At 40.4% G+C, this 23510-nt stretch overlaps 1 protein-coding gene across 6 annotated transcripts in view; it reads left to right on the forward strand.

Moving 5' to 3' along the window:
* Window positions 1-23510, forward strand: part of FBXO22 (F-box protein 22) — a 37304-nt gene that overhangs the window by 3320 nt on the left and 10474 nt on the right. For 3 of the 6 annotated variants that reach the window (XM_045795105.2, XM_087856751.1, XM_045795107.2), the window contains exons 3-5: window positions 1753-1843; window positions 2771-2866; window positions 12641-12805. In XM_045795105.2, the coding sequence (XP_045651061.1) occupies window positions 1753-1843; window positions 2771-2866; window positions 12641-12805 (352 nt within the window). The remainder of the gene's footprint in view (window positions 1-1752; window positions 1844-2770; window positions 2867-12640; window positions 12806-23510) is intronic. The other 3 variants (XM_045795106.2, XM_087856750.1, XM_045795109.2) reach the window with 2 other exon arrangements.

Here is a 23510-nt window from a genome sequence, read left to right on the forward strand (position 1 = left end):
AGGTAATGCATATAATATGTTACCTGCAGTATCAGGGATAATGATGTTTTCAATAAATGAAATTATTCTTTATTATCAGTGTCATTATTAAAATTCATATAGTAATGCCCTTAAGGAAGTTTATTCATTGTAGCAAATGCTAGTGTGGTTAAACAAAAACATGGAAACTTTGTCCAAATCATGCTGGGCTGTTTTTGTATATTTGCCAAATTACCTAGTGAACATGATACTATAGCCATAAAGAAATTTGGTTTAACTTTTTTATTAGAAAGATTTTAAAGTCCACTAAAAATTTTATAAAATGTCTTCCTATTTGGGACTTCTTTGAATGATGGAATGAGATTGTAGTTGTCTCACATTGTGCTTTAAGAACATTTCGTATTGAGGACTGTCATTGTCACTGCTTCTAATGAGAATTAGGAAGGAAGACTCAGCAATTGCTTTTCATTGGGTATCAGGATAGAGAGAATCATAAAACCTCAGGACTAGACTTCCTGTCTTGTTACTCCCTATACCAGATATCTTAAACACAAATGACTCCAAAGGTAGGCAGAAGACTAAGTTAGTTTAGGATAACATCAGAGGGATGGCATACCCGGGAGTGCTTGCCTGCAGTTAGCCCCCATCAAGAAGAATGCAGTGGAAGTGGTGTTAGATTGTCTAGTTTTTCAAGAGAATCTGGAAGGCCACATTTTCTGTAAATACTTTGTTGAATTTTAAATAATCGGTAACCAAATCATATTCTTTGAAAATGCTGTGTGGTCCATGGAAACTATATCCATAGGTTATCAGCTGTGGAGCCACCACAGGGTCATCATTCTGTCTCAGAATTTTTTTTGAGTTTGTCTATGGATTCTGCTCTGAAATATCTTGACATTCCCCCAAATTACAGTGGATTAACTTTTTTTTTTCATTTAATCCACATTGAGGCTTTGCTATATGTACTCCATTCTATTCTGACAGTAAAAATCTTTGAAAATAACCAGCTTACAAAAGAATATGTCCATGCTTTTGTTTAATTTAGCCACTTTGCCACTTGTCTGTACTGTGACATTTAGTGGAAAACAGGAGTCTGAAGAAGTCCCGCCCGTAAGCGTAGGTGAGGCACAAGCACGAATGACTGGGAGGTAAGGTACGTCACATATGAGGCCCAGGGTACTGAAGGAGTCTAAGGAAAGGTTTTGTAGGGGAGGTGGCACTTTAAGCGGTCTCTTGGGGGAAACAATCTTAAGTATGAAGCAAGAAGAGCTGTAGGAGCGTCTGTATGGCAGTGTGTGTCTGGATTATAGGAAGCAAAAGGTCCCTGGAGGGAATTAGTTGGTAAGGTGGAAACGAAGGCCTGGACTATCTCATTTGGTAGGCAATGAAAAGAGGAGCGATACAGTCTGTGTGCCTTCCCTTTGTTGCTGAGTTTTTTCTGTGATTGTGATGCCTACTCAAATAAAGCAAGTAGCACCTTTTGCTGGCATTTAGTGTTTTTGTTTAAGAGTTTAAATTATGAAAATGAACTTCTTGAGTCAGGCTGGAATGAGTTTGACTTGAAGAAGAAATAATAGATGCTCCAAATGAATGGCCTGAAAAGGTAAGAGCATGAGCGAAAAATGAGTGGGAAGTGGTTGGGCTCAGAATGCTAACATTGGCCCAACTGACCTACGTCGACAACAGTTTGGACCAGGGCAAAACCTTAAGGGACCATGAGAGCACTCGTGGATTCATGTGATCTAATTCTGTTTTTGTTTTTGTTTTTCTTAGCAGAATGTTCACATCTTACCACAGACAGTTCTTTACATGGCTGATTCAGAAACTTTCATTAGTCTGGAAGAGTGTCGTGGCCACAAGAGAGGTAAATATCAAAAGAAAAAGGGTTGGGGGTTTTTTGTTCCTTATGTGCCCCTGGAGTTAAATACTGTCCTAGTGTTGAGAGTTACTGACTTTTTGAGGTTCTGGGCCTTCTCCCTATAGCATGCATGAATATATTGTCTTTGAAACTTGAGGGGCCCTTTCTGCTTCAAAGATTGATTTCTAAACCTTGTAGTACAACTAAAACAAATTCTTTAGAAAGATGTCTTTCTCATTTTGAAATACTTTAATCCTCCAGGCACTTTTTATTATTAAAACAGGTTGTATATCTTTGGCTATTAGAGCCTTTTATTGTGTGATGGGGACCCATTTAGGGACACTGAAGTTATACTGTGCCTTCTTTTTGACTCTGCTAAGAGAAGTAGACCAAGTGTCCCAAGCTGGGCACACTGAGGCCTAGAGCTAGACCTGGGTTGTCACTGTCTAATTTGAATCCAGGTGACTGTTGTTTATGCAATAAAAAAGTCACGCTCTAATATCAGCTAAACAGAGAGATAATACAGCAAGTTAAAATTTTGCTGTTGCTGCTCAATTTAATATCATCGGAGCAAAAACAGTATATGAACCAAGCCAGAAAGGCAAATTGGTGATGCTAAGGGTCAGATTTAGAATTTAAAATATAAAACAGGCCCCAAATGAGAAAATGTTTGTTTTCATCAAAGTTTTTAGGCTTTTTTTTTTTAAGTAAGCTCCCACGGGGCTTGAACTCATGACCCTGAGATCCAGACCTGAACTGATATCAGGAGTCCAATGCTTAACGACTGAGCCACCCAGGTGCCCCATTGACTTTCTTATAAAGCATTCTGGTGTAAATGACTTAAACTTTATTCAGTGTTTGCTTTTTTCCCCATACAATCAGCTTGACCTAAAATGAATAACATGTAATAATTTTGCTACTGTATTCTTACAGCAAGGAAAAGAACGACTATGGAAGCAGCATTTGCCCTTGAGAAGCTATTCCCAAAACAATGCCAAATCCTTGGGATTGTGACTCCAGGAATTGTAGGTGAGAGAAAATACCAATTTGATGATTTCCTGCTTTGCATTAATGTGGGATCCCGTAGATTGGTGAATTACCTGTAGCTTAAAAGCACATTTATATTTTTAGCCATCTAAAATGCCATAAAGTTAGTTGTATTTACCATGGTATTAGATTTGACTTCTATTAGTGTTCTTTAGGTTATTCTGGTTAGTATTCCCAGTCGCAGGGCTGTCTGTATAAACCAAATGTGATGCATGTCTTTCCAGGGGAGCCATTCATAAGAGGGGAAAGCTCACATTCTCCCTCTCTCCAAATTAGATAGAAAGCATTAAGTGAGATTCTCACTTTGGTCAGTTCAACCAGTATCCTCGTTTCTTGCAGGCAGGGGTCAGTTGAGGCTGAGATAAGGAGCTACAGTAGACCTTCCTAGGAAACTTTTGTTTCTCTGCTTGGAAACCATGGTTTGAAGTTTATAGCATGAAATTATACTCCTTCCCAAGTTTGCTGCTGGTGAATTTTTACTGGTTTTTATTATTGTTGATTCTTTTCTACAGCTCATGGGGGAGAGATACTCTGTTGAGGCAGTCATGGTGTGGTGGTTCAGGTGCCGGGATTAGAACCCCAGCTGTACTTAGTACCTCTGTGGACGGCTTTGGGCAAGTTAACTAACTTGAGAGAGCTTTGGTTTCCCCATATATGAGGTAGAGATGATTGTGATCATCCCTCTTTGGAAGGTTATGAAGGTGAAATGAGTTAACATATGAAAAGTAGTCAGAGTAGAGATGTGCAGGAATCAATGAGTAAATGTTAGCTGTTGGGATTTTCTTTGTTCCACTCAGTAGTACTCCATAATTGGCATTTTTAATCTTCACTGAGAGACTTTTGATCTGAATTTAAGAGGCTTATATGGTGAAGTATAAGGGATTTCAAATGTTTACAAATGACTAAGGGTAAATACAAGGTTGATAGGGACTATTTCATCTCTCCCATTATCAGCTCCCCCCCATACTGTTGCATCTGCCTATTACTACACATTTCCTTTCTCATTGGATTAAAAAAATGGTAACAGTAACCATGGTTTTCTTTTAACTTTTGAATTTTCCTTAAATGAGTGATCTAGGTTTTGCCATTACTAGTTGTTAGTAAATGCTTATATGGGATAGTAGCTTCATCATTTTCTTAGGTTTCCCCACCTCACCCACTTTGGTTTTTTTCAAAGCATAATCACATTTCTCCTTTCTAAATTTCAGCTGGGGGTTGGAGGCAGGAGAGGGAGAGTGGACTTGGGGAGGACCCCGTTGTGAGGATGGGAGGTCTACCTTAAGCGTTCCTTTTGTGCTTGCCTTACTCTGAAGGAGTTTCAACTTTGTCTGTTCCGAGTTCCCTTACAATCTTGGTGTCAGGAGTGAGTGCCATTCCTGTTGCCTCTCGTGTTTTCTTGGACACACTTACTGGTTTTGGTTGCCCTACAGCTAGGTGCTTTCTTTGACCCAGTTGCACGCATGTCCCAACAAAACTTCCACCAAGACACTAGTTGGATTCCTTTTTCTTAGGCCACTGTTCAGTGATTGTTTGTAAAACAGCCATTGGCTACTGGCTAATCTTCTTTCTTTAGGTTCAAAAACTTAAGGTTTGAGAAAATTTGTTCATTCTTATATGTACAGAGGTCATTATCTTTCTTTTAAGGTGAACTTTACTTCCAGTGACTTGCACAATTTTAAGCGTACAATTTAATGAGTTTTGACAAATGTATATCCTTAGGTACCCTACACGCCAGTCAAGATAGAGAATATTTCCATCACCTCAGGAAGTTCCTTCATGTCCTTTTCCTCTTGATCTCTGTGTGCAAAGGAGACCCATGTTCTTTTTTTTTTTCTTTTTTAATGTTTTTTTATTATATTATGTTAGTCACCGTACAGTACATCCCTGGTTTCTGATATAAAGTTCGATGATTCATTACTTGAGTATAACACCCAGTGCACCACGCAATACGTGCCCTCCTTACTACCCAACACCAGTCTATCCCATTCCCCCACCCCCCTCCCCTCTGAGGCCCTCAGTTTGTTTCTCATAGTCCATAGTCTCTCATGTTTCATTCCCCCTTCTGATTACCCCCCCTTTCTTTATCCCTTTCTTCTCCTACCGATCATCCTAGATCTTATGTTCCATAGATGAGAGAAATCATATAATTGTCTTTCTCTGCTTGACTTATTTCACTTAGCATTATCTCCTCCAGTGCCGTCCATGTTGCAGCAAATGTTGAGACCTCGTTCTTTCTGATAGCTGAGTAATATTCCATTGTATACATGGACCACAACTTCTTAATCCAGTCATCTTTGAAGGGCATCACGGTTCCTTCCATGATTTACCTATTGTGGACAATGCTGCTATGAACATTGGGGTGCATATAGCCCTTCTCTTCACTACGTCTGTATCTTTGGGGTAAATACCCAGTAGTGCAATGGCTGGGTCTTAGGGTAGCTCAATTTTGAACTTTTTAAGGGACCTCCACACTGTTTTCCAGAGTGGCTGTACCAACTTGCATTCCCACCAACAATGTAGGAGGGATCCCCTTTCTCCACATCCTCTCCAGCAATTGTTGTTTCTTGCTTTGTCAATTTTTGCCGTTCTAACTGGCGTAAGGTGGTATCTTAGTGTGGTTTTGATTTGAATTTCCCTGATGGCTAATGATTTTGAACATTTTTTCATGTGTCTGTTAGCCATTTGTATGTCCTCTTTAGAAAAGTGTCTGTTCATATCTTCTGCCCATTTTATGATTTGTTTATTTGTTTCTCGCATATTGAGTTTGAGAAGTTCTCTGTAGATCTTGGATACCAGTCTTTTATCTGTAGTATCATTTGCAAATATATTCTCCCATTCCGTGGGCTGCCTCTTAGTTTTTTTGACTGTTTCCTTGGCTGTGCAGAAGCTTTTTATCTTGATGAAGTCCCACAAGTTCATTTTTTCTTATGTTTCTCTTGCCTTTGGAGATGTGTCATGAAAAAGGTTGCTGTGGCCGATGTCGTAGAGGTTGCTGCCTATGTTCTTCTCTAGGATTTTGATGGATTCGTGTCTCACATCGAGGTCTTTCATCCATTTGGAGTTTATCTTTGTGTATGGTGTGAGAGAGTGGTCAAGTTTCATTCTTTTGCATGTAGCTGTCCAATTTTCCCAACACCGTTTATTGAAGAGACTGTCTTTTTTCCACCGGATGTTTTCTCCTGCTTTATCAAAGATTAGTTGCCCAAAGAGCCGAGGGTCCATTTCTGGGTTCTCTTTTCTGTTCCATTGGTCTATGTGTCTGTTTTTGTGCCAGTACCATGCTGTCTTTGTGATCACGGCTTTGTAGTACAGCTCGAAATCTGGCATTGTGATGCCCCCAGCTTTGTTTTTCCTTTTCAACAGTTCCTTGGTGATTCGGGGCCTTTTCTGGTTCCATACAAATTTAAGGACTATTTGTTCCAGTTCTTTGAAAAATGTCATCGGTATTTTTTTTTTTAAATGATTTTTTATTATATTATGTTAGTCACCATACAGTACATCCCCGGTTTCCGATGATGTCATCGGTATTTTGATCGGGATAGCATTGAAAGTGTAGATTGCTCTGGGTAGCATGGATGTTTTAATTATGTTAATTATTCCGATCCATGAGCATGGGATATTTTTCCATCTTTTTGTGTCTTCCTGAATGTCTTTCAAGAGTGATTTATAGTTTCTAGAATAGAGATCCTTTATGGCTCTGGTTAAGTTAATTCCAAGGTAACGTATGATTTTTGGTGCTATTGTAAATGGGATGGATTCCCTAATTTCTCTTTCTTCAGTTTCATTTTTCGTGTATAGAAATGCAACTGATTTCTGAGCATTGATTTTGTAACCCGCCACATTAGTGAATTGCTCTATAAGTTCTAATAGTTTGGGAGTGGCTTCTTTTGGGTTTTCCATAGAGAGTATCATGTCATCTGCGAAGAGAGACAGTTTGCCGAGTTGGATACTTTTTTCCCTTTTTGTTGTCTGATTGCTGTTGCAAGGACTTCTAGTACATGTTGAAGAATAATGGCTAGAGTGGGCATCCTTGTCGTGTTCCTGATCTTAAGGAAAAGGCTTCCAGCTTTTCCCCATTGAGAATGTTATTTGCTGTAGGCTTTTCATAGATGGCTTTTATGAGATTGAGGAATGTACCCTCTATCCCTACACTCTGAAGGGTTTAATCAGGAAAGGATGCTGTATTTTGTCAAATGCTTTTTCTGCAACTATTGAGAGGATCATATGGTTCCTGAGTCTTTTCTTGTTGATATGATGTATCACGCTGATCGATTTGCAAATGTTGAACCATGCTTGCATCCCAGGGATGAGTCCCACTTGGTCATGATGGAAAATCCTTTTAATGTACTCTTGGATTCTGTTAGCCAGGATCTTGTTGAGGATTTTGGCGTCCATATTCATTAGGGAGATCAGTCTGTAATTCTCCTTTTTGATAGGGTCTTTGCCTGGTTTGGGGATCAAGGTAATATTGGCCTCATAGAATGAGTTTGGTACCTTTCCTTCTGTTTCTAGTTTTTGAAATAGCTTTAGGAGAATAGGTATTATTTCTTCTTTGAATGTTTGGTAGAATTCCCCAGAAAAACCGTCTGGGCCTGGAGTTTTGTTTTTTGGAAGGTTGTTTATCACTGACTCAATCTCTTCATAATTAATTGGCCTGCTTAAAAATTCAATTTCTTCCTGTTTCAGTCTTGGTAGTTTATAGGTTTCCAGGAAGGCCTCCATCTCTTCCAGATTGCTTAATTTATTGGCATATAGCTGTTGATAAAAGTTTCAAATAATCCTTCCAATTTCATTGCTGTTGGTTGTGATCTGTCCTTTTTCATTCATAATTTTATTAATTTTGTTCCTTTCTCTATTCTTTTGGATAAGTCTTGCCAGTGGTCTGCCAATTTTATTGATTCTCTCAAAGAACCGGCTTCTAGTTCTGTTGATCTGCTCTACTGACTCCTGGTTTCTAATTCAGTGATTTCTGCTCTAATCTTGGTCAACTGCTTCGTCGTGCGTGGATTAGGCCTGTCCCTCTGTTGCTGCTCCAGCTTCTTGAGGTGAGAATATAAAAACTGCATTTTAGATTTTTCTATTCTTTTGAGTGAGGCTTGGATGGCTATATATTTCCCCCTTAGGACTGCCTTTGCAGTATCCCATAGGTTTTGGACCGTTGTGTTTTCATTCTCGTTGGTCTCCATCAATTGTTTAAATTGATTTTTGATTTCCTTGTTTATTGAGTCATTCCTGAGCAGGATGGTTGTTAGTTTCCAAGTGTTTGAGTTTCTTCCAAATTTTTCCTTGTGGTTGTGTTCCAATTTCAGAGCGTTGTGGTCTGAGAATATGCAGGGAATAATTTCGGACTCTTGGTATCAGTTGAGACCTGTTTTTTGACCCAGAACATGGTCTGTTCTTGAGAATGTTCTGTGGGCATTAGAATAGAATGAATATTCTTTGGTTCCGGGGTGTTGTGTTCTCTATATATCTATGAGGTCCAACTCGTCGAGTATGGCTTTCAAGGCTCTTGTTTCTTTGCTGATTTCTTCCTTAGGTGATCAATCTATTGCTGATAGTGGAGTGTTGAGGTCTCCTACTATTAGTGTATTTTTATCTATATGTCTCTTTATTGTGGTTAAGAGTTAGCTTGTGTATCTTGATGCTCCCCTGTTGGGGGCATATATATTTCTAATTGTCATATCCACTTGTTGGAAACATCCTTTATGAATAATATAGTGCCCTTCTGTGTCTCTAACTATATTCTTTACTTTAAAATCCAGTCTGTCTGATATGAGAATTGCTTCCCCAGCTTTCTTTTGAGGTTCATTGGTGTGAAAGATGGTATTCCATCCCTTTACTTTCAGTCTGAATGTATCTTTACTTTTAAAATGAGTCTCTTGTAGACAGCAAATGGATGGGTCATGTCTTTTTATCCAATGTGCAACCCTGTGGCGTTTTATGGGAGCATTCAGGCCATTTACATTGAGACTGATTATTGAGAGATATGATTTTAATGATGCCATGTTGCCAGTAAAGTCTGTGTTTCTATAGATTGTGACTTTCTTTTCTGTATCACTCTTGGGGCCTTTTTACTTTTATAGAACCCCCCTTAATATCTCCTGTAGGGCTGGTTTCGTGGTTACAAAATTGATCAGTGTCTGGCGATTCTGAAAGGTCTTTATCTCTCTATCAATTCTGAATGACAGTCTTGCTGGATAAAGGATCCTTGGCTGCATGTTTTTCTCTGAAAGAGCTTTAAAAATGCCCCCCCCCAACCCTTTCTCTCATTCCAGGTCTGTGTAGACAGGTCTGACGTAATTCTGATACCTTTGCCCTGGTACGTGAGAAATTTCTTTGCCCTGGCCGCTTTCAATACTGTATCCTTGGATCTAATATTTGCGAATTGTGCTGTGACGTGACGTGGTGTAGGTTTGCTATGGTTGAGCTTGGGAGGGGTCCTTTCTGCCTCTTGGACACGAATGTTTGTTTCCCTTGTTAGATTAGGGAAGTTTTCAGCTACAATTTGTTCAAATATCTCTTCTAGACCTCTGTTTTTCTCCACCCCCTCGGGGATGCCGATGATTCTGACATTGGAACGTTTCATTGAGTCAGTAATCTCCCGTAACCTACATTCCTGAGCGTGGATTTTTTTGAGTCCAGATTCTGTTTTAGCTTTTTCTTCTACTAACCCATCCTCCAGTTCACTGATACGTTCTTCTGCCTCATTCACCCTGGCCGTCAGAGCCTCTAGTTTTGCCTGCATTTGGCTCATAGAATTTTTAATTTCTGCCAGATTTGCTCTCATTTCCATCCTTAGAGATTCTATATTCTCATTAACATTTTCGTTAATACTTTTTTCAAGTCTACACATCATCTTGACCATTGTTACTCTGAGTTCCATTTCTCAAAATTTTGGATATGTCCATATCCATTAGTTCTGTGGCAGATGCCACAGACTCATTGTCTTTTCTTTGCTGGGGGGGATTTCTCCTTCTCATCATTCTGATGAGGAGAGGTTGCGGGGTTGTCCAGAGCCCAAATTATTGACCGGGACCCAGGCCGGGCGCCCTTGTTTTATGGGGATCTTAGGGATGTGGGCTTCTTGATTTTTCAGCCTGCCTTCTGGGGGAGGGGCCTGCCGCGCCGATACTCAGGCAACCCTGTTTGGGTAGAGTCTCCGTGTCCCCTGCGAAGGGCAATGGGGATGGGCACACTGTGAGCCGGTATTTCCAGGCTTTTGTTCTCTGGCGGCTTTCCCTGGCAGTTTGCTGTGCCTCTTCTGAGAGTCAGAGCAGCAGTGGCCGAATCTCAGCCTCTGTCTCAGAACACAGGGATCACGGACTGTTCTCCACTGATGTTCTGGCCACTTTAACTCTGTTTCTGTTGGTGCTGCTCTACCTTGCAGCATCCTGGGATGTGCACCCCACACCCGGCGTCCCAGTCCTCACTTCCAGGGCCGGCGCGTCTCTGTCTTTTGTGTTTCTAACACCGCCAGCCGCCAGCCGCCAGCCGCGCCCACACGCTCCCAGAGTTCCTGGTCTCAGTCTGGTTCCAGTGACCGCACCGGAGCTCCTGTTTTCCATCTGGTGGCGCGCGTTCCCCGGCTCAGGGAGGAGACCCCTTTTCTGATTTCTAAATTATTATTATTCTGTTATATAAATAGACTATTTGTACACTCTCTTTTTGATGGAGATTTGGATTTTTTCACATTCCTGGCTATTACGATTGATGCTGTTGTGGACATTTTTTTTTTTTAAGATTTTATTTATTTGAGAGAGAGAGAGTTGTGAGCGCGAGCCAGGGTGAGGAAGAGGGACAGAGGGACAAGCAGACTCCCCACTGAGCATGGAGCCTGCTGGGCTGGATCCCAGGACCCTGAGCTGAAATCAAGAGTTGGCTGCTTAATAGACTGAGCCACTCAGGCTCCCCGTGTTGTGAACATTTTTATGTAAGTCTCTTGTGGACCTGGGTTTTTTCTTAGATGAGGTGGAATTGCTAGGTCTTGGGGTTGGTTTATGTTTAACTTTATAAAAAACTGCCAAACTGTTTTCCAGAGTTGTTCCATTTTATACTCCCTAGTGATGAATGAGGGTTTCCAGTTGCTTACTGCTACATATACTCACTAATGCTTAGTGTCTTCAAATCAGCCTTTTCATTTTAGCCATTGTAGTGGGTAAGCTTCTTGTGGTGGCTTTAATTTGAATTACTCCAATGGTTTTAATTATGTTGAGCATCTTTTCAGATGTTTTTGGCTATTTGTGTATCTGTTTTTGTGAAATATCTAGGTCTTTTGGTGATTTTTTTTATTGGATTGTTTTTATTTTTGAGTTGAAATTGTTTATATATTCTAATTCAAGATCTTTACAAGTATAGGTGTTGTAAATAATTTCTCCCAGTCTGTTGCTTGCTTTCTTTCTCTCAGCAGTGTCTTTGATGACCATTGAACTTTTATTTTGGTGAAATCCAGTTTATTTATGTTTTTTTCTTTTCTGGTGAAGGTTTTGTGTGTGCTCTCCAAGAAATCTTTGCATATGTCAAAGTCACAAAGAAATTCCCTTATGTCTTTTTCTATAAGCTCTGTGGTTTTAGCTCTTATATTTAGTTCTGTGACCTAACTTGAATTAAGTTTTGTGTATGGCATAAGGTAGGGGTTCAGGGGTGGCGGGGTTTTGTTTTGTTTTGTTTTTTTGGTCATATGTTTATCCAGTTAGTTCATCACCCTTTGTTGAAGATTTTTCTTTCCTCTAATTGCCTTGGCACCTTCATTTATTTAAAAATAACTGACTGCATGTTTGTAGGTCTGTTTCTAGATTTAATTCTGTTCCATTGATATGTTTGTCTGTCCTTAAGCCAATGCCATATTACTGTAGGTCCTGGTATTCTTTTGAAAGATTGATTATTGTAGGTTTTGATGTTTTTCTTAAAAATTGTTTTGGCTATCTAGGTTCTTTGCATTTCCACATATATTTTTGAATCAGCCTGTCCATTTCCTTTTTTTTTTTTTAATTCTGTTATAAAAGTACTTTGTGTAGGGGCGCCTGGGTGGCTCAGTCATTAAGCGTCTGCCTTCGGCTCAGGGCATGATCCTGACGTTCTGGGATCGAGCCCCACATCGGGCTTTTCCGTTGGGAGGCCTGCTTCTTCCTCTCCAACTCCCCCTGCTTGTGTTCCCTCTCTCGCTGGCTGTCTCTCTCTCTGTCAAATAAATAAAAAAAATTGTTAAAAAAAAAAGTACTTTGTTTGTATGTGTGTATATATATCTCTGTGTATATGTATAGGTATATATATATATATATATATATATATATATATATATACACACACACACACACACACACTTTACACAATTGTCAGTATTTTTAGGATAACTTTTTAAAAGTAGAATTGCCGTGATATATTTTTTTACCCCCCAACTTCTTGTTTAGAAAAACTTCAGATCTTCAAAGTTGAAGAATGATAAGAGTAGTACAGTAAACATCCATATTCCTTTTCTAGATTCACCAGTTTAAAAAAATTTTGCGAGAGCTTTTTTTCTGTTCGTTTGTAAAAACATTTCTTTCTGAACCATTTGAAAGTAGAATGCAGACATCATGACACTACGCCTGAACTTGCAAAGCTGAGAAACTTTTACTCAACTTTTAACTTGTTGATTATCTTGGTTACCCAAACTGTAGTTATCTAGGTGAGGCTAGATACATATCAAATGAAGTGTTACCAAATGAAACTTTAGTTTTTATTAAATCTGTTCATGAAACTGTTTAACTTTTTTCCTAGTGACTCCAATGGGATCAGGTAACAATCGACCTCAGGAAATAGAAATTGGAGAGTCTGGTTTTGCTCTATTATTCCCTCAAATTGAAGGAATAAAAATACAACCCTTTCATTTTATTAAGGACCCAAAGAATTTCACACTAGAAAGACATCAACTCACCGAAGTAGGTAAGTCATTGTTATTTATCATCAGTTGCCCAATTTGTTGATTGATTTTGTTTGTGCCTTTGAGAGAGTCTAAATTACGTATTCGGGTTACTAGAGATGTGGATAATTCAAACTAGTGACTAACAGAAGCTGCTGCAGTACACTCTTGGTAAAACTGATTTACTTATTTTTATTTACTTATTTACTTACTGATATTTGATGGGCTGTAATTTTTTTACTTTTTTATTTTTAATTTACTTTTTAAATTATTTTACTTTTGTTAAAGCCTGAGAGAACCAGAGGTGAAAAATTTTTCAAAAATACTCTTGATAATAAATATATTTGTATTTAATTCTGAATTTTGAAGCACTTCTTTCTTTTTGAATATTTAATCATTTGCCCTATTTTTGTTTTCTGGAAAGTTTTTTAAAGCATTTTTTTTCAGTAATAAAAGGCATTTATTGTGAAAAAATTTTTAGAAGATAGAGGTCAGTTCTATGTCAACTAAGTAGAACGATGGGAATAAGTATAGTGAACTTAATATTTTTTTGAAAAGCTGTAAGTTAAGGCAGTCTGTCAAACAAGGATTTACTAGGACATGTCAGAGGAAGCTTAGCCACAGGAGACAGGTCAGGAAAGGCGATTTCGAAGAGGTGAAGGGTTAGCTTCATTTCCAGGATCTGATGAGAAATTAATATCGTAAGCAACAAGTTACTGAGGCAGAACAGTGTTAAGGCTTTTTGTCTACATCTACAAATGAACTGATTGGCATTAACTCATTAAAAAAAAAATCCCTGTTGGCATAAAAAATACTCAGTGGTGACCTGTTTATGCATCAGTCAGCCAGCCTGTAGAGCTAAGCCTCCATTATTTGAAATGGCACTGAATCCAGCAGGAATAAAAAATTATGTTGCAGCGGAGGGAAAATTTGTGATTGGTTTACTGATGAGGAAAATAAAAAAAGGAGTCTACACATTGAGATTGACTTATACAACTGTCCTTTACAATGCAAAACGAGACTTAAAGTGGTTGGTGGGAATGGGAGGAGAAGCACAGAAGGAGGAGACATTGGCTGCAGAGGTCAGCAGCTGGCAGCAGCAGGCCTCAATAAAGTGGAAGAGAGTTGTCAGGTACAGGTATAGGTAAAGCAAGGGAAGTTTCGACCACTAGTCTGTGGGGTAAGGGAGGATACTCTAGCTAGTAACGCAGGCTTGTAGCTGCCCTAGTTCTGCTACTTTATAATTTTCTAGTTTAGGACAAGTTTCTTAACTTTCCTAAGCCTCTCTTTCCCATCTATAAAGTGGAAATAACTAGCTTACAGAGTTGTAAGGATTAGATGAAATGACTTCTGTAAAGCACTTAGCAAAATACCTTGCTCTGTAGATGGTAGGCTAGCCTTGGCCTCTGTACCTTAGGGAGTCCTTGCAGTAGGTCACAGTGATCCATCTGCATGGCCTTGTGGTATGTGGAGGAATAGACTAGGGGAAGCTCAGGAAAAGGACATTCAGTGAAAGGGGAGCAAAGGTCTCAGGTATTCTTATCATCCCATTCAGAAGTATCATGCCAGAGGAACGCACGTGTCTTGGCTGATGGTGACAATGATAATTAATACTGAGGCCTTGTAAGCTGGGTCCTGAGTTACACGCTATTTCTAATCCTCACGACAGCTTTGCTGAATAGAAATTGTCACAGGGTGTTGTCGATGAGGAAACTAAACTCTTGCAAGAGTAGAGAGCACAGGCTCTTAGACTACGTGGTACATAAACAGAAGACCAGAGTTACCTGTATTGATAAAGCAACCCGAAATCAAGGATGCCTAATATTCTCTAAGGAGAACTTCAGATTGTGCCTTTTAAACTGACCTAATTTTAACTACAAAGGCAGAGAGAGTTTTTGGAGCATATGTGACTATATCCAAACCAGAGACACTTTGTCATGTTATAATGAGACTTTTTGGAAGGCTGGCTCAAGTTAACAGCGCTCAGCAAACCAGATCTCTCTTAGATTGGTGGTTGGAAATTTGTGGGTCTAAAACTCAAGAGGGAGTTGAGATCAGAGTTGTTGGTTTGAGAGGGCCATTTGCATATAGCCTGGCAGTCTGTCTGCAAAGAGTATCCAGGATGGCTTAGTACAGATTTTGGAAAATATTCCAGCAGCAAATTTAGAACAAGGAAGGGAGAAGAGATACAGTTTGATGCTGGCAAGAGGATAGGTATGTTCATTGGGTTCATGATATAGAATTTACATTGATTTCATTCAGCTTATTGAAAGGTCCCGTAGGGTTAGAAGAATTAATTGGATGCAGATTCTGTCTCAGTGCTATTCCAGGAAGGGTGTGATAGATACATACATAATTATAACCCAAGTGAGAAAGTGAGGTGTGCCTCTCTGTAAGAGAGGTCTGGATAGATTGCTGTAAGGATTGCCAGTGGGGGAGAGAGTGAGGAGGCTTCGTGGGGCAAGTAGCATTTAAAGCTTTGAAGGATGAGAAACATGAAAGATAAGAGTGATAACAGGATAGACTAAATGATTAGCAGAAACCAGAAACCTAGCCACAGAGCCAGGTAATGAGAGCATCTGGGGGAAATAGTAAACATACCACTTTTGCAAACAAAGCATGGGGCACAGTGAGGCTCATACACTCAGGGAGTGTGGTCAGTAAATGGCAACTGTTAACCAGAAATGTTCTCCTAGTAGCAAATGTGACCCTCCGTAGTGGGGAGATTGCAGGCAGGGAGACTAGTTAGGAGCCCCCTGCAAGAGTCTGGGCAAGAAATAATACCAGGGCATGAAGAGCAGGAAATTGATTGGAGAAAATTAGCAGATGATTAGATATGAAAGGGAAGGGAGACTGGGTAACTCAGTGATAACTTTGAGTTTTGTACTTAAGAGAGTGGGGTGCTGATGGAACAGAGAACAGAAATCGACAACACTGGGGAAGGAAGAACAGGATTGGGAAGAATCAGACTCCATTAGACAGGCTTGTTTGGCCTTTAATTCAGTGCTCTTGCTGAAAGTCATATTGCCAGACCTTCTCTGTGCTGTGTCTCTTATTCAGAAGTGAGGATGGTACCTCCTGGGCACATACTCCCCCTCTGTCCCACGGCACCTTGGGAATTGTGATGAAGGTCCTGATCGTAGCACTGCTTGAAGCTAGAAGCCTCGTTTTGTCCTTTGACAGGAAAGAGCCAAAATCTTGAGCGGAATAAACCATCCATTTTATGATAAAATAGTTACTGGATTTGTGAAACCTCGTTTGCATTATAGCGCTAGGTATAGGAATCACAAAACCGAAGGGAAAAGCAGCCCCATGTTTATTCTGCTCTGTGAAGTGTTCTTATTGGCATCCTTTCCGGAACTGTTTGCTGTCAACAATTTTGGCTTATTCCAAGGTATCATTTTCATCCTGTTGATGGTATTCTGGAAATTGAAGCTTTGCTTAGATTGAGATGATAATCTCTGTTCTTTCACATGCTGTTGGACATCCGGATTTCCTGTATTCTGAGTTTGGGTCATTGCCTTTTATGTGCTCAGGAAGGAGGAATCTGAGGTGGGCAGGGGAGTGAGTGGTTGGAGGCTGTGGTGTGGGGTGTGCCTTCTCTACAGAGTCCTGGCCTGCATTCCTGCACCAAATAGTTGGGGCAACACTTCTGTGTTCTGTAACATCAGAAAGCACCCTATTCATGGTAGTATCTCACAGGGATCAGCAGACTTTTTCTGTAAAAGGCCAGATGGTAAATTAAGTTTCACCAGCCTTAACGGTCTCAGTTACACTTGCTCAGCTCTGCCACTAGAGTGCAAAGGCAGCTATAGACAATACATAAACACATGGCTGGGTTCCAGTAAAACTTTATTTACAAAAATGCCCGGGGGGGGATAGGGGCAGATTTGGTGCACGCGCTGTAGTTTGTCTTTCCTGCCTTACAGTGCTGGGCCACAGTGATTAGAAGATCTGTGAAGGCCCACAGTAAGCAATGAAGTGGCTTAGTTCACCCATGAAATTGGCAGTACTTCTGAAGACAGGAACCTTGCATTTGAGAATTCTAGACCTTGTGCATAGGGGATGTGATAGTCTGACCCAGCATCATAGTATATATAATTTCATACACACAGATTCTTTCATTCTTCTTGAACTTACCAAAAATGGCACATTTTTAAAATGAGGCATAGGTTATTGTAAGATCTGTGTGTTCTAAGGTCTGTAGTAGAAATAGCCTCATGCGGGGGCGTACCTGGGTGGCCTAGTCGGTTAAGCATCTGTTGTCAATTCAGGTCATAATCCCGAGGTCCTGGAATCGAACGCTGTGTGAGGCTCCCTGCTCAGTGGGGAGTCTGCTTCTCCCTCTTCCTCTGCCCCTCTCCCCCCACTCATATTCACTCTCTCTCTCTCTCTCTCAAATAAATAAAATCTTCAAGAAAAAAAAAAAGTCTCTGGGATGAAAAAAAATATGGATGGGCCAGCACTTAATTCTTGAGAAGGGCAGAAACACCTCACCACAGCTTCAGTTCATTCAGGAACTGTTTGCATGCATGCTGCATGCCAGTCATTGCACGTGTGGGACTCTAGAAATACTTGTTAAGTTCCTGCCTTCCGGAGCTTCCAGTCTAGCAGAACAGACTGGTTTTGAATAAAGTACCACAGATGTGAAATGTGTACCGAGTAGGGGGACAGATGCTAGGAAACATAACCATAGAACTTAAAACCTAGTGTGGGGTGTTAGGAAAGTGACATTTGGACAGGGCCCTAAGAAGAAATGAACTAGAGTGGGGAAGGGTCCCTCAGATGTGCACTAGGGAGGAGTATTAGAGGTGGTCTTTACCTTCTTTCTAGGTTACTGACAAAAATAGAGCAAGGTAGCCTAAGATCAAAGACAGGAAATAGAAAGGGCGTGGTAATACACCTTTAGGACTGAAATGCCAAGAAATCTAGTGTGTCTGGAGAAGTGGGGACAGCAAGGAGTGGGGGAGTGTGATGTGAGGTGAAGCTGTAGAGGCAAGCTGGGGCCACATCATGCCCATAAAACATAGTAAGGATTTTACATATTTAAGGGCAGCAGGAAGCCAGGATTCTAAACATAAGAGTGACAGAATCAGATAGGTCTTTTTATAATACCCATATGGCTGCAGTGTGGCAATCAATTTGGAGGAATATGAGAGCAGATGTAGGAAAAACAGGAGGCTGTTTTAGTGGCTAAGGCAAGAGGTGATGGCAGATGGAGGTGAAGAGACATAGATGGATTCAGGACAGAGTTTTGAGGTGGAATCAACAGGATGTGGTGACTGATTAAAATGTTGGGTTTTGAGAATGAGGGAGGTGGCCACCATGTCACCCAGGTTTCTGGCCAGCACAGATGCACAGTAGCATGTCCTAAGGGAAGGGAGACAGAATGGATTGGACATGTTGTATTTGAGATGGGGACACTGATTAGACAACTGAATGTATAGTTCTGGAGTTCAGGACTAAAGATAGAAATTTGGGAATCACCAAGTAATTAATGGTAATTGATTACTCCCATTACTGAGCTGGGAGGAGAAAGAGGAGAGAGGAAGGAAGCTCAGCAGTCAGGGTTGACTGAGTGATGTAACCGAACTTGGGAGGTTCACTGGTTGGGGTGCATTCTATTGAACACAACCCAAGGAAGCGTTGACAGCAAAGAGCTTTAAATTACTTGTTATAAGTAGCTTCCAAAGCACTGGCTCCCTTTGGGGTTGGTATAGGAAGCTTTTATTCAGTGTATTAGTGGGTGTGGGCAGGGAGCTTGCATATACATTGAGGAACTTCCACATATTCTGTTACTTTCAGGCATTTTGGTTCAGTTGCCCATGCCTAGCATGTCACCATGCTGTGCATACATCTTTCAAAAAATGGCAGAAAACTGCCAGTAAGAGGAGATTTAGTATTACAATGAGCTAAAGTTAACTTCAGGACAACTTGGGGCTTCTGCACAGGTCCTCGGCCTCAGTCCAGCTCAGACTGGCTTACCGAAGATGAACACCTGGCCCGGTGTCTCCTTGGTGAGAACTGCGGGTTTGCAGAACAGAACACATAGTCTTCCTTGCTTTTGTGCCTTCCCTCCTCCCTCCTGCTGATAGCTTTCCTCTAAGTAACTCCCTGTTGAATCCCATGTAACAATACCATGATGACCTCTCTTGTGCTTATGTTGAAGACTGTATTGAAACTCTTTAATGAGGAAGTTGTTAAACAATTTCCTAACTTTTCTTTGAAACCGTTCATTTCTAAATAAAATCTTACATGGGGTATCAACATAAAAACAAATAGAGCAGAGCTGCTTGGATTGAAGGGAGGATGGAATGTCTACAACTGTGGCTGCTTCACTTCTCTTCTGTCTCCCCCTGGGCACCTCTGAACTCCTTATTCAGCATAGCATATTGTAATGAAGGGAGGAGCCTCCAACTTAAGATGGTCTGCATTTCTTTCCTAAAGGCTTCAAGTTGTTCAGTAAAGTGTGTCTAAGCCTGAAAGCCGTGCCTGGCGGCCTATGACCCTGTGACAGACAGAAGAGCTGGAGAAGGCAGCCTCGGGACTGCTCATTGCTTTTCAGTGAGCTTGAGTGTAAGAGTCAGGGCTTTTTTTCCTCCCTGAAGAATGCTTGAGGTGGGTAGCTAGTACATCAGACACTGCCTCACATCTGTGATTCTCTTTCTCTTTTACAAACACGTCCTTCTGACATTCTCCTGGGCAAAGTTCAACCTATAATAGTGCCCCTGGGGCCCAGTGGTTTTCTGGGTTTCAGTTTTATTTGTAGACACTGACATTGGAAAAGGTCTTCCACTCATTTGTACACGTTAGGTACCCCATGTAAGATTTGATCACGGTATTGTTAGCTAATATTCATCTGGAAATACCTTCTCCCGTTCTGTCGGGTGTCTTTTGGTTTTATTGACTGTTTCCTTGTGCAAAAGCTTTTTATCTGGATGAAGTCCCAAACGTTGATTTTTGCCCTTGCTTCCCAATTGCCTTTGGAGATGTGTCTAGGAAGAAGTTGCTGCGACCGAGGTCGAAGAGGTTTGCTGCCTGTGTTCGCCTCAAGGATTTTCATGGATTCCTGGCTCACGTTTAGGTCTTTCCTCCATTTTGAGTCTATTTTTGTGTATGGTGAAAGGAAATGGTACAGTTTCATCCTTCTGCATGTGGCTGTCCAGTTTTCCCAACACCATTTGTTGAAGAGACTTTCTTTTTTCCATTGGCTCTTCTTTCCTGCTTTGTCGAAGATTGGTTGACCATAGAGTTGAGGGTCCATTTCTGAGTTCTCTATTCTGTTCCATTGATCTGTATGTCTGTTTTTGTGCCAGTAACATACTGTCTTGATGATTACAGCTTTGTAATACAGCTTGAAGTCCGAAATTGTGATGCCACCAGTTTGAATTTCTTTTTCAACATTCCTCTGGCTGTTTGGGGTCTTTCCTGGTTCCATACAGATTTTAGGACTATTTGTTCCAGTTCTCTGAAAAAAGTTGATGGTATTTTGATAGGGATTGCATTGAATGTGTACATTGCTCTAGGTAGCACAGACATTTTCACAATATTTGTTCTTCCATTGCATGAGCATGGAACGTTTTTCCATTTCTTTGTGTCTTCCTCAGTTTCTTTCATGAGTATTCTATAGTTTTCTGGGTATAGACCCTTTGCCTCTTTGTTAGATTTATTCCTAGGTATCCTGTGGTTTTGGGTGCAATTGTAAATGGGATCGACTCCTTAATTTCTCTTTCTTCTGTCTTGTTTGGGTATAGAAATGCAGCTGATTTCTGTGCATTGATTTTATATCCTGCCACTTTGCCGAATTCCTGTATGAGTTCTAGCAGTTTTGGGGGTGGAATCTCTTGGGTTTTCCACATAAAGTATCATATCTGCAAAGAGTGAGAGTTTGACTTCTTCTTTGTCAGTTCAGATGCCTTTTATTCCTTTTTGTTGCCTGATTGCTGAGGCTAGGACTTCTAGTACTGTGTTGAAGAGCAGTGGTGATAGTGGACATCTCTGCCATGTTCCTGACCTTCGGGGAAAAGCTGTCAGTTTTTCTCCATTGCGAATGGTATTTGCTGTGGGTTTTTCATAGGTGGCTTTTATGATATTGAGGTATATACCCTCTATCCCTACACTGTAAGGAGTTTTAATCAGGAAAGGATGCTGTACTTTGTCAAATGCTTTTTCTGCATCTATTGAGAGGATCATATGGTTCTTGTCTTTTCTTCTCTTAATATGGTGTATCACATTGATTGATCTGTGGATGTTGAACCACCCTTGCAGCCCAGGAATAAATCCCACTTGGTCGTGGCAAATAATCCTTTTAATGTACTGTTGGATCCTATTGGCTAGGATCTTGTGGAGAATTTTGGGATCCATGGTCATCAGGGATATTGGTCTGTAATTCTCGTTTTTGATGGGGTCTTTGTCTGGTTTTGGGATCAAGGTAATGCTGGCCTCATAAAAAGAGTTTGGGAGCTTTCCTTCCCTTTCTATTTTTTGGAACAGTTTCAGAAGAATAGGTATTAATTCTTCTTTGAATGTTTGGTAGAATTCTAGAATTCCCCTGGGAAGCCATGTGGCCCTGGGCTCTTGTTCCTTGGGAGATTTTTGATTCCTGCTTCAATTTCCTTGCTGGGTATGGGTCTGTTCAGATTGTCTGTTTCTTCCTGTTTCAGTCTTGGTAGTTTGTAAGTGTCCAGGAATGCATCCATTTCTTCCAGATTGTCTAATTTGTTGGCATATAGTTGCTCATAATATGTTCTTGTAATTGTTTGTATTTCTTCGGTGTTGCTTGCGATCTCTCCTCTTTCATTCATGATTTTATTTATTTGGGTCCTTTCTCTTTTCTTTTTGATAAGACTGGCCAGGGGTTTATCATTCTTACTAATTTTTTCAAAGAACAAGCTCCTGGTTTTGTTGATCTGTTCTCCTGTTCTTTTGGTTTCTAGCTTGTTGATTTCTGCTCTAATCTTTATTATTTCTCCTCTCCTACTGGGTTTAGGCTTTATTTGCTGTACTTTCTCTAGCTCCTTTAGGTGTAGGGTTAGGTTGTCTGAGACCTTTCTTGTTTCTTGAGAAAGGCTTATAGTGCTAGATACTTCCCTCTTAGGACCACCTTTGCTGCATCCCAAAGATTTGAACAGTTGTGTTTTCCTTTTCATTTGTTTCCATGAATTTTTTAAATTCTTCTTTAATTTCCTGGTTGACCCATTCGTTCTGTAGTAGGATGCTCTTTAGCTTCCAGGTACTTGAGTTCTTTCCAACTTCCTCTTGTGATTGAGTTTGAGTTTCAAAGCATTATGATCTGAAAATATGCAGGGAATGATCCCAGTCTTTTGATACCGGTTGAGACATGATTTGTGACCCAGGATGTGATCTGTTCTGGAGAATGTTCCATGTGCACAAGAGAAGAATGTGTATTCTATTGCTCTGGGATGGAATGTTCTGAATATATGTGTGAAGTCCATCTGGTCCAGTGTGTCATTCAAAGCCCTTATTTCCTTGTTGGTCTTTTGCTTAGATGATCTGTCCATTGAGGTGAGGGGGTGTTAAAGTCCCCTACTATTATGCTATTGTCAGTGTGTTTCTTTGATTGTGTTATTAATTGGCTTATATAATTGGCTACTCCCATGTTTGGGGCATAAATATTTACAATTGTTAGATCTTCTGGTTGGATAGACTAAGTATGACATAGGGTCCTTCCTCATCTCTTATTATAGTCTTTGGTCTAAAATCTAATTTGTCTGATATAAGGATTGCCACCCCAGCTTTCTTTTGATGTCCATTAGCATGATAAATGGTTTTCCACCCTCTCACTTTAAATCTGGAGGTGTCTTTGGGTCTAAAATGAGTCTCTTGCAGACAGCATATTGAGGGTCTTGCTTTTTTTTTTTATCCAATCTGATACCCTGGGTCTTTTGATTGGGGCATTTAGCCCATTTACATTCAGGGTAACTGTTGAAAGATACGAATTTAGTGCCTCTGTATTGCCTGTAAGGTGACTGTTACTGTCTCTGTTCCTTTCTGGTCTGTGTTACTTTCGGGCTCTCACTTTGCTTAGAGAACCCCTTTCAATATTTCTTGTAGGGCTGGTTTGGTGATTGCAAATTCTTTTAGTTTCTGTTTGTGCTGGGACATTTTTATCTCTCCTTCTATTTTCAGTGACAACCTAGCGGGATAAAGTATTCTTGGCTATGTGTTTTTCTCATTTAGTACCCTGAATATATCATGCTAGACCTTTCTGGCTTGCCAGGTCTCTGTGAATAGGTCTTCTGCCAGTCTAATGTTTCTACCATTGTAGGTTACAGACCTCTTGTCCCGAGCTAGTTTCCAGATTTTCTCTTTGTCTCTGAGATTTGTAGGTTTTACTATTAGATGTCAGGGTGTTGACCTATTTTTATTGATTTCTGAGGGGGGTTCTCCGTGCCTCCTGGATATTGATGCCTGTTTCCTTCCCCAGATCAGGGAAGTTCTCTGCTGTAATTTGCTTCAATATACCTTCTGCCCCTCTCTCTGTTCCTTCTTCTTCTGGGATCCCAATTATTCTAATATGGTTTCACTTGCCTCTCAAATTCTCCCCTCGTGATCCAGTAGTTGTTTATCTCTCTTTTTCTCAGCTTCTTGATTCTCTATCATTTGGTTTTCTATACCACTAATTCTCTCCTCGCTCATTTATCCTAGCAGTTAGAGCCTCCATTTTTGATTGCATCTCATTAATAGCCTTTTTGAAATCGACTTGGT

Source organism: Ursus americanus, chromosome 28 (genome assembly GCF_024610735.1).
Source record: "Ursus americanus isolate L20-20 chromosome 28, mUrsAme1.1.p, whole genome shotgun sequence".
NCBI classification, from domain to species: Eukaryota; Metazoa; Chordata; class Mammalia; order Carnivora; family Ursidae; genus Ursus; species Ursus americanus.